Genomic DNA, 11,314 nt, shown 5'->3' with positions numbered 1-11,314 from the left:
GCACTTTAAACTTGGGCTAGGTTCTCACCTCAAGTGCAACCCTAACATCTCAAGCATGTCAAGCACCTCAAGCATCTCTATCATTAAGCACCTCAAGCATCTCAAGCACCTCGATCATGAAGCACCTCAAGCACCTTAGTCATCAAGCAGGACAAGCACCTCGAGCTGGGTCGGGTTCCCGCGCCTCAAGCTCAGCCCTAGCTTACCTAAGATCAAAGGACTTTTACACACATTATTGGAGGTCTTCAATGAAGTTAACCCTAAGGTCTTATGCTCCATTGGTTAGCCTTGCTCTTTGATAGACCATCTCTCATTTGGGCTCCTTTACCATTGGCCCCGTGTTGAGATAGATCTATAAGCACATGTCTATATCTTAACCCTTGTTTCCGTTTATTCTCCCACATTAAGTGATCAGTTTAATATGAGAAAATCATTTGGGTTGGTTAGATATTAGTTTTTATGACAACTCTGTTGAAACTGGCAGAGTTGGAATTTGCATGTTCCACCCCCACCTACTGCTACGAGCGATTTTCTTGCACACACAAAGGTTGCCGCTTTTATTGGGTAAACACGAAAATTGATGATGCACGGCAGACGTAGCACCCCCGCTCGTGCGAATCTTCTCTAATGATTGTAGTAGGTAGGAGGTACATAGAAGTTTACTCGTTGTTCTCTTTGTCATTGTTTAGAAGTACTTTATGTTGTCGTTCAATTAGTGGTTACTTATATGCACTTGTCTTGAAATACTAAAGTTTTTCCCATTTTCTAGGCTCCAAATTTTTTTTTGTTGAGGCTCATGTCAGCCACAAGGAACTCTTGTAGCTGACACCTTCTTATACATAATTGGTGTCCACAGTGGCTAGTGGAAGGATGGTCGCAAGGCACCAGAAAACAAAGGAAAACTCATTCTTCATATTCTAATATAAAAGACATCTACATCTAAAATATGTACACGAGACATGTGGTTGCTAATGGTTGCTAATAGTACAATCAATCTCTACAAAAATTAGGAAGAGAATGGGCAATAGGAAAGCCTCTTTATTTGGTAGTTCAAGGCAGTACTTTAAATCTAATCAATCTTTGACTAAAGTCTAAAACGGTGGGGTGTGTTAACACTAGTCTTAGGATGTGTATATAAAAGTCCCTTTGGGCCAAGTTAGTGGTGGCCCTTAGGACATATGCATAAGAGTACCTTGGATCATGTTGGTGGCTTAGTTCGCTAAAGTATCTTATAGTAGATTTTGATAATTTGAACATAACTTTTATATACAATATGAAATATTCATGGAAGAATGGTTTTAACATGCTAGTGACCTAGGCCACTAAAGTAGCTTATGGTAGATATTGAGAGTTTGACCATAAGTTTTATATACAATATAAAACATTAGTGCAAGTACGGTCTTATGTGTTTGGCTTCAACGAAACCAAAAGAAGGATGTTTTCTAGAAATAAAAGTTTATGCATTAAGTTGCAATTTATTGTTGAGCTTAAATGAGTACTGAATACCATCAATCTTTATTGAGATCATACTTTCATACTCGGTCTATGATCGCGTACATTAATTAATTAGTGCTCTAGATTCCTTGGAATCTAGAAACTTGGAAGCAAAAAAGAGTATGGCCGCCATCATCTTCATCATGCTGTAGCGCCACACCGAATGGCCATTGCCACCTGTGCGCAGACTTGGCTACTCTTGGTGCAAGATGAGATGAGCGCAATATCAGACGAGTAGCACGGTTCCAACTGAATATGCAGAGGTGAAAGTTGTCGCCTGCCTGATAGTTCGAGGAGGCAGAAGCGTCTTGCCCGCATAGAGGGCTCTCACCTCGCCACACTCACACACACTTGTATGGTTTTCCTGCTTCGTCTGCTGCACAACTAGCTCATTAATTACCTTGGTACCCATCCTACCCCTCTCCCCTTTCCACTCCTTTTGCATGGGCCCGTCGGCGAATTCGAAAGACAGACACTATTAATTTCCTTCTCTTGTTGGATGACACAAAAAATCTTTGCGATGGCATTGCAAGAGAGCACCACAGGGCATCCATCAGATAATTGCCTCGAGACCAAATCTCTCTCTCTCTCTCTCTCTCTCTCTCTCTCTCTCTCTCTCTCTCTCGCAAATGCAACAACGACTTGCGGCCATACATACAGAAACCTCTTCCTCTCTCCACGATTATCATCGATTGTCCTGACGCTCGACGTTTCTCTCTCTACCTTGCCCTCTATGCTCCTTAGCACTAAAGGGCATGGGTAGAGAGAGATGGGATCCGCGGTGGAGGTTGAAAGGGGGAATCTCGAGGCGAATTGAGGGTGGTAAAAAATAGACGCCCATCGCAGGCACAGGGACTTGAACCCTCGCCATCGCCATGAGAGCCCAATGCACTAACTGCTACGTCCGCAACGGGTAAGTTGACATGTGGACAAACCATAAAATGATAAATAAACTTGGATAGGCTCCCTGCTTGTCCAAGTTTACTTTTTCGTATCCTAGTTTACTATGGCCATCCTATGGCTGCACGCGTCCCGATCCCCGTGTCCTAGCTTCACTGCCGTAGATCCCATTGCTTGGGCTTCATTAAATTGCCCGTGCCCTTTAGTGCTGAGGCTCTATGCTCCACGTATCAACTCCACCCTTTTTCCCCCAAAGTTATGAGAGGCATCTACTTAGATTCCTAGGAAAAGAAATGGAAAAAAGATGTTTGGGACATACTTTGAGACATTGTAGAAGGTTCAAAACTTCAAACTACATACCAAAAAATGGAATTTTCAAATAAATTTGAGTCTCGTTAACAAATATATGACCTAAATTGATGATTTAGTAAAAATTCCTACAATTTGACAGTTTTTTCCTTAAAGATGGACACGGAAATGTGTTAAATATGGAGCTTGATTTAACCTTGTAATTCTTATTTTAGAAAAACACATTTGTAAGGGCCTTGTTATGAGGAGAAGCCATCATGCATGAGAAAAATCCACTTGCCAAAAAACCAAAAATAAGATTCATCAAAATCTTCCCACTTTGTTGGAATATCTTGGTTGGACAATGGCTGAAAATGGCTCGTAAATACATGGTTGGTAAATCAATGGCCGATAAATGGCTGAACTGTGGTCAAAAAATGGTCACTGGGTGGCGGCCGATCAATGATCGCCGGTGGAAAGATATGTACTAAATAATCACATGCAAGGGGTTTGTTGAGTCCCAAGGACGCTTGGGAACATTTCATGAACGTTGGCACAAGTTTGGTCCAGATGTTAAAGAGGATTTTTCATTGGAGTCTATGTTTGTCATGCATATTATGGCCAAATTGGGTAGCATTTGCACCAAAGAACCATTCCACGAGGTCTTTTTGGGACCAAAGGAGCCTGAAAGACGCCCTGTGTGCGATGACAACACTTGGTCAGATTGACCTTTTGTACACCGTGGGTGTATAAGGCGTCTTTCGGGCTCCTCAAGTCCCGAAAAACTCCACCACTCGGTTCTTTGGGAAAATGTTGCTGATTTGGCCATAATTTTCCCCAAAAACATGGCCTCCCATAGAAAAGCCTCTTCATGGCCCAAAAACTATAGCGTGCAACTCGATCATGTGCAAAAACACCCCCATACCTTGATGGACCCAACAAGAGCCCAATGCAACACATTCTTGTGTATCTTTTTCCAATTTGATCATGTGCAAAAACACCCCCATACTTAATGGACCCAACAAGAGCCCAATGCAACACATTCTTGTGTATCTTTTTCCAATTGATCCCATTTTCCTAGATAAGTAGACTTGTTGCAAAGAGGGCACAAAGAAAGTTCAAAAGAGAAAGAAGAATACCATGAAGGAACTGAAAGTCACAGAGGACTGAAGAAAAAAGTACAAGAACGATGTTCTTGCATGAGAACGACAACTATCTCCTCCCTCACTACCTATGACTAAGAAGAAAAGGAAATGGAGACTAAACATAGTGGCCTTCCAAGATTATAAACGAGCACCAAGCCCATAATTCCCAAAGCTCTATTCTAAAGGGGTGAAGCATGAAATAATTTAGAATTGCTCATCCTCTCGACGTCCCACATTATTCAAAATGTCATTTGAGGAAAAGAAATTGATGACCCTTTATCACCATTGCATGCAAAGTGAGCACATGGAAGTCTGGAACTTCCACTATCACCTCATCTCCATCTAGTACTTGATCTATGTTGTCTACAACGTCTTCAGAGTCTTGTCGAAGCACACGTTTCATTGAGGCCTCATGAGCTTGTAAATTCGGGCCACCCAATAGCATGGCCTACAATACACGTGCCTCACTATTCTCACCTCCATCCTTGATTCCATTTGAACATTCCCGTGCCATATAGTGCTGATGGGAGGCTGAGCTCAACACTAAAGGGCACGGGGTCTTAATTGAAGACAACGTGATGGGATCGACGATGGAAAAGTGAAGGCACAACCGTCGAGGCACGCAGAGCCCTTGGATCTATCGCGAAGTAAACTAGGACATAGGTAGTAAGCTCGGACATGCACTAGGTTGTCCTAGTTTATTTATTATAATGTGGTTTCCCAAAATAGTCATGAATGCGCACTAGTGGAGTGGTTAAGCCAGTGGGATGTGATGGGGGCCACCAACATTCAAGTCCAGTGGGCAACATTGGGGAGTTGTCCACGGACCTCGAGATCTGCAACATCATCCCGTGCTGTAGATCCCATCTCCAGCACCCCGTGCCCCTTAGTATCGAGGGGGGTATGACATGGTCGCAAGCTGCAAAGGAGGTGGGGTTTCTTAAGAGTAAGGGTGGGTTCAGACAGCGTGGCGGGAGAGTTACGCACATGGGCGTCCAATTGACGTGGTTGCACTTGGTTTGCAACACACAAGCTTTCTCTTTCGCCGAACCTGCCATAGCTCTTCTCGCCCCGAAAGACCCCATCCCTCTCTCAACATCTTCGCTGTGCCTCCTCCAAGGTGTTCAGACTAAGCGGCGGCAGGCTTGCAGCTCACGGTTCCTTCCACCGGGTAGGTTTGAACCCAGCCTAATGATTGGAGTAGGCTAGGAGCCAGTTCACGAGGAGCTCCGGTTTGAAACTGGTTGCCAACCAGGTGCGAACCAATTTTGTTCCCATGAGGGGTTGCGAAGGAAAAGTGTGAAGCTGGTTGGAAACTAGTTGCGATGCCGCTCCTAGGGGAGGAGGTGGAGCAGACTGAAAACCACGGAAAACGGCAAAAGTCTGTTCACTTTTTCAGCATCACAGAGGGAGAAAACGCCATATTTCAATGTATTTGCGAAACTTTTTCTTTCCATTGAATTGATCGGCAACCGGTTGCGAGCCATTGTTCCACGTGAGCTGGCTCTAAGTAGGGGCCCCGAGAAAGTACCCTTCACTGAACTGGCATATTTCTTCATGCTGAAAGGGCGAGCACATGAGCCCATTGCTGCGGCTAAAAACAGTGACGTGGCAGGAATCTTAACACCGCTGCGTCAAATGCGTTTAAGTAGGGTTTGCTACACAGTTAGCCGCGGCGGCCTGGGAAATTTAATCGCTAAGCAACATAAGGAGAGAGCGATTTCCATGGAGTCGACGTACATCATGTGCGCGAAGGGGCTTCTGCGGCAGCCTCCTGAATTCTTGGCTTAACCATTGTCTGTGTTTTGTAAATCTCATGTGCGTAGCCTTTGAAGAAACGTCACTGAACTTGTCACCGTGTCGTAGCTGACTAATTAGTAATAACTATAACGAGCCTAGCTGCGTGACTGTGGGATTTGAAGCTCGTGAGCCATGGCGTCGAACGCAGAAGAGACAAATGAGGCTCTTCGCATACCCTCCTGCGGCACCAACAGTGCTCTCCTCGTCGTAAGCATGCAGGTAAAATTAAGCTTTCCATGGAAGCTGCAGGTTTTACCATTTTGCCAAAGCCCAAGCATATGACCCTCTCGTGATGCTGTTGCAGAATGATTTCGTTCTTCCATCGAGCCCTATACGATTGCCAACGGCTGCTGCCATTGTCCCTCTAATCAAGCAGGCGGTTTCTTTCGCGCGGGAGAAAGGGGCTCTCATTGTCTGGGTAGGTCACCTTGCCTTCTCTACCATCTCTATTGTTTCCAAGGATTTCTTTAGTCCAGATTTTCTGATCCAATGCCCAGTGTTATCCTAGTAAAGGATTCATGCCTTTAATTCTGCTAGCAAATGAGGTAAGGATGCTTAGTAACAATACATGGTTTTAATTTTCTATTAAGAACATGCTAAGTCTTGCACATGTTATCTCTAAATCCAAACAGCATGAAAGTAACGTGCATTTCAGTTACTGGCTACGCCTTTTGTTAAAGTTATGCATCTCATATGAATGTGCTAGCCTATTTATTTTATATACGTGACACAATTTATTTGCGTTGGGTTGGGTCGGTCCCTGCAGCTTTCACTTTGTATCCATCTAGTCAGAGTTAATCGAAGCAATCTCAAGCTTGGCTTGTCAATCTCTCTCTATTTTCTCCGTCTCACTTTTGTCGCTGTCTACTGCCATGAATGTGTTACATCTACGCTTCTGCATTGTGCTATTTTATCTGACACCTTTTTGTCGCTTCTCTTCATGCTAGCAAGGTTGATGATTGCATATCTAATGTGCATATGAGCAAAGTCAGTTGTGAAAGAGCATCGTGGGGGGGGAGGACACTACTTGTAAATCTGTTAAATATAACACGTGAGTTCAAATGAAGGTGTTTTTAAAAACCTTATTTTTGCACCCTTTTTATACGTCGAAGAGCCCCAGTTAAAGGGGGGGGTACTTATAGATTGAAGAGGAAAGGGGGTTTTTCTATTCATGAAAAATTTACAGAGTAGGAGGTTTCTCAAGGAGGTCACACAAAATACGTGTACCTATCACGTGGACTCAACAGAAAGACATTTTAATTTGAAATACTATCCCTTTTTTTTCATGGAGGGGTATCTTTTAAGGAACTTCAAAAAGTAATTTATAGGTTGAATAGGAATAATTAGGATGTGTTGTAATCATGAAACATTCACACGTAATTAGGTAATGGGATTTTCTTATCACTTCTTGAATGTACAAAGTCATTTGTAAAAGAGCCCGCGAGGGACACTAGTAAATTATAGCACGTGAGTTCAACAGATGATCTTTTTTAAATCCTTGTTTTTAGATGTAGAAGGGCCCCATTGGAGTACTTACAGATTGAATAGTAAAAGGGAGTGTTCTATTCATGGAAAATTTACAAATAAGGGGATTTCAAGGCTATGAATGCACTTGACATAGAGGGTTTACATGTAGTGAACCTAGTGTCTATGGTGTTGTTTCTTTGGGTGCATGGGAAGATAACATCTTTGGATCAATGCTCTGCAGGTTGTACGAGAACATCATCCGAGTGGGAGGGATGTTGAGTTGTTTCGGAGGGGTAAGTTTACAGGAGTAGCTATGAAGGGTACGAAAGGAGCCGCAGTATTAGATGAACTTGACCCCCAACCGGGGGACCATGTTATTGTGAAAACCAGATTCAGTGCCTTTTTTGGGACCAACCTTCATTTGGTTCTGCAATCAGCAGGAATACAAAATCTGATCTTTGCAGGTATATTATTGGTGGAGTTGTATACAATATGAATTCTTCCTTTCTAATCTGTTTGAATGGAGAAAGTTTCTTCTCTCGACTTAATGATGCTTCTTACTGTTAAACATTTGGAAATGTTTCTTAATTCTAGGCATACAAACCCCAAACTGCATCCGGCAGGCCGTCTTTGATGCTGTTGCATACGACTACCCGAGCATTGTTGTTCTATCAGATGTGACCGCTGCCAAAAAGCCGGAAATTCATGAGGGTATGCAAAAAACTGTAATGTGTCTTATGTTCAAATTACCTGGTGTGCTTAAATGAATGTCTAGACATTCAGTAGACATGTGATCTACAGGGCTGCCCTTTTTGAGAAGTTTGCCTGCTAATTAGAGGCGGCCTCAAAATCCCTGTCAAAGAAAAGAACTAAAGAAATCAAAATTTATTATGCATGCACACAAATGGGCACACACAAAATGACACACTCTTGGGCCCCATATGGTTATTCATAGTCACAAGGAAACACCGTTTGGGGCCTACTGGATCTGAAACTCTGTTTTCAGAGTCACCTGTTGCTCTCCTTTTTGCCGTTTCTTAATGAATTTTTGAAGGCTACATACAAAATATAACTATAAGAATCTGTTAATTTTAGTCCGTTCCATTGCAGAGAGCAAGCCATTTTCGTCTTAGATGGCTTTTCCTGTCTCATTTCCTGTTCCATGTGACAATGGTTATTTGATTGTGCCTGTGGCGGTGCTTAGTTCCCCAGAGAGACACGACATGCCATATGCTCTTTTGGAAATTGCTGAAATCCTTAATCTCTGATTACTGATTCAAAAATTGTTCTTATGGTTTTTTTTTTGAGCAGCAAATTTATACGACATGCGCATGGTGAAAGTTGCCACCCCAACTCTTGCAGAATGGATGGGAGTCGAGCAAAGGTGTAGCTGAAGCTTGCACAAGGGATCAAGGTGTGCAAGCCCTTAGCTGGTAGCTATGTATGCTTTGCTGAAAAAGGAGCCAATTATGAGACATTCCCCCAATAGGAAAATGCATACATCCCCAATTTAGAGACGGAGATTTGGACTATGCTTGGAATTTTGCTTATTTGTCCTCTTGTGATTTGCTAAAAGGTGTACTATTACTAATACCCAGCAATACTTGGCAGCATGGTCAATAGAAGCTGTTGAGAAAGACAGATGGCAATGACATGAGGCAAATGCAGAGCAAAAGAGAGCTGCAGCGGTAGTTGTTGCAGATGTTCCAACCTCATGATTTTGTTGAGCTCGTTACTTAGGCGGCCTTTCAGTGAAGGGAAGCTTTGCCATGCAAGGCGAAGCCGGAGCGTTGCTGGTATGCGTGGAGATCTAGCGTCCTCTGATATAATGTCTGCATGTTTGATGATCCACACAGGCAAGGCAGTGACTATGACCCCCCTCGACGTGCAAATTGATATCAAGCTAAAGCAGATTTTGAAACTAACCTAATTTGCTGGCACAGCTTGTAATGGTGGATGTAAGTCTACTTTGCATGTAGTGATTTGTTGGTACATATTGGGATAATATCGTTTGCACGAGCATTGCATGCTTTGGGGGGGTTGAATGATTCCGTATTCTTATTGCAGGTTTGCCAATTAGGAACTTGGATACTGATCAATGCATAGTTTTTGGCCTGTTCAAAGGGTTATTTTCCCTTTTCCCTTCTGGTTAAGAAAAATTAGATCTGCAACAGAGCACTAGGATGCCAAGGTGGCCTACTACTCTAGATATGCCACAGAGCACTAGGATGCCAAGGTGACCTACACCTAGCCATAGTTCACATTCATAAACCCAAAATGAGTATCCTAAGATTTGGGCTTGGTAGCATAGTATAACAACTCCATTAATGATCTCCCCACCTAAACTCCTACTTTTGATGTTGCATGAGATTGCGGCAAGTGTCGTAGCTACATGTGTGCCAACTAGATGTCGTAAAAGCTTACGTTCGTCTTTGGGTTCTCTATGCGGCTATTCCTGCAATCCTTTTAGGCCAGTCTTGATGTGGTGCACACTATAGATTACATGTCATTTATAGCTTGTGATTGTGTCGTTAAGCAGGTGGTGGGTCTTAGGAAGAATCTCCAGCATATTCTTCTGATTTTTCTCCCTATATTACTTTTGTCCCTAGGTTGAGTCCTATCTTCCCATCTTTTTGTATTTCTAGACATACAATGTACTAACACTTATAGAAGTGTATATGCTAACATCGAGAAAAGTGCTTATCCTGATGTCTACATAAGCAATGTATTTATGCTCATTTCAAGGCTTAGGTAGTGGTCCATTATAGATTTTGATGTTTGTATCAGCACATGTTTTGCGTATTGTTTTGACACATATATCATTAATCTGCAATGTATGTTGATGCTCATACTGGTGATCTTATTTGCGACATTTTGGTGGACCAAATGGATTGTCATTATCTACCATTGCAATGTGGAAATTATATAACACATTCAATGCTTGTTGCCATTCTACCTCGAGGGAAAAGGTAGGTTTGCTTTATCACAAACCTCAAATAAAAAAATGGCCGTTCAAATGCCATAAATTTTAGTTTAAAAGTTCAAATTTATGTAGGCTTTTCCTTCTCAAATATGATTTGTCACCTTCTCATATATGGGAGAAAAGGATCCAAAGTCGGCTTCGAAAAATCAGTTTCTCAAGCCCTAATGTGAAAAGCTCCGATAATCCACCTTATTTAAGAAGGTTCCATCTGCATCATGCACTAATAAACAATTGTAAAAGAAGCTACATACACATAACAATAGTGAAATGATTAACCAAAGTCACATTCATAACCATAATCAAACATGTATCATAACCATAACTAAGAGTATATTGATATTGGAGTAACAATTTTTGCACACCTTTGTCCAACCAAACTGGTCAAAGAAGAATTTTCTCCTATTCTCACTCCTATATTGTGTGTACTTCTACATAAGGGTATGGGAAGCTTCAATCCATCAAAATGTCTTCCTTTTTATGTATGGAGTGGCCATAGTCAAATTTGTGGTCGGTAGCATCTTTCAAGTAAAAGATGATAGTAGTGTCCAAAACTCCTTAAAATATTTTAAAGCTTTTAGGTATGTGGGCTTGAGTTGGTGTTTGTCTATTCACTGTTTCGTGCATATCTTCAAAGAGTTTAGATTTGCGAAGACTACCACAATGCTTGTATGTAAAGATGTGCATTATGAGGATTTAGAGAAGCTTTTAGAAGAGGACTCGGGTTTTGTGGAGGGCAGGCACAATGGGGATGAGTGTTGTTGTAAGGTTGGAGCATCAGGTTAAAGTCTCCCACCTCTTTGTACATATGATTTCACTATGACCGTTGGATGTGAAAGCTTGGAGTGTGGACTCCCCTACATAATGTAAATGGCGCTATTGCAAGCTTTGACATTGCAGTGAGGATGTCCAATGATGCTTTGGAGGTTGTCCAAGTGAACAAGCATTGGAATCTCAGTGATGTGCGAGAATATTTGGCTATTATGGGTTTTGAGGACCTTCAATAAGTGCAATTTTGTCTACAATGTCACAAGGTGAGAATCTCTCCACCAAATTTTCACTCCATCAAAGTTTGACATCATTGCCTACTTATTGTTAAGGACGTTGGTACAAACAAAGTTGGTCGCAAGGAAGAAGTGATGCTAAGCGGTGCTAGAGGTGTGCACAGGTGTAGGATAAAGGGTTTAAGCATGTATCAAGGTCCTGGGCAGCCAAATGGTAGAGAAAATGTATGCCAGAT

General features: G+C 42.2%; 1 protein-coding gene across 1 annotated transcript; it reads left to right on the top strand.

The window, feature by feature from the left end:
• Positions 1-5,481: 5,481 nt before the first annotated feature.
• LOC147452696 (putative inactive nicotinamidase At3g16190) lies at positions 5,482-9,116 on the top strand. The gene is made up of 6 exons (XM_086519000.1): positions 5,482-5,846; positions 5,932-6,045; positions 7,336-7,558; positions 7,689-7,805; positions 8,406-8,508; positions 8,706-9,116. Exons 1-5 carry the CDS (start codon positions 5,760-5,762, stop codon positions 8,486-8,488), a joined length of 624 nt encoding a protein of 207 aa, XP_086375126.1. The 5' UTR covers positions 5,482-5,759; the 3' UTR covers positions 8,489-8,508; positions 8,706-9,116.
• Positions 9,117-11,314: the final 2,198 nt, after the last annotated feature.

This window comes from Adiantum capillus-veneris, chromosome 8 (genome assembly GCF_014529385.1).
Source record: "Adiantum capillus-veneris isolate H3 chromosome 8, ASM1452938v2, whole genome shotgun sequence".
NCBI lineage: Eukaryota > Viridiplantae > Streptophyta > Polypodiopsida > Polypodiales > Pteridaceae > Adiantum > Adiantum capillus-veneris.
This window is presented reverse-complemented; position numbering and strand designations above follow the sequence as displayed.

What these genes read in the sequence shown, in the direction of transcription:
- LOC147452696 (XM_086519000.1), top strand. Translation starts at nt 5,760, where the DNA reads ATGGCGTCGAACGCAGAAGAGACAAATGAGGCTCTTCGCATACCCTCC. An exon ending in AAGGGGCTCTCATTGTCTGG is followed by an intron (nt 6,046 to 7,335) that starts GTAGGTCACCTT and finishes AATGCTCTGCAG; the next exon opens with GTTGTACGAGAACATCATCC. An exon ending in AAAGCCGGAAATTCATGAGG is followed by an intron (nt 7,806 to 8,405) that starts GTATGCAAAAAA and finishes TTTTTTGAGCAG; the next exon opens with CAAATTTATACGACATGCGC.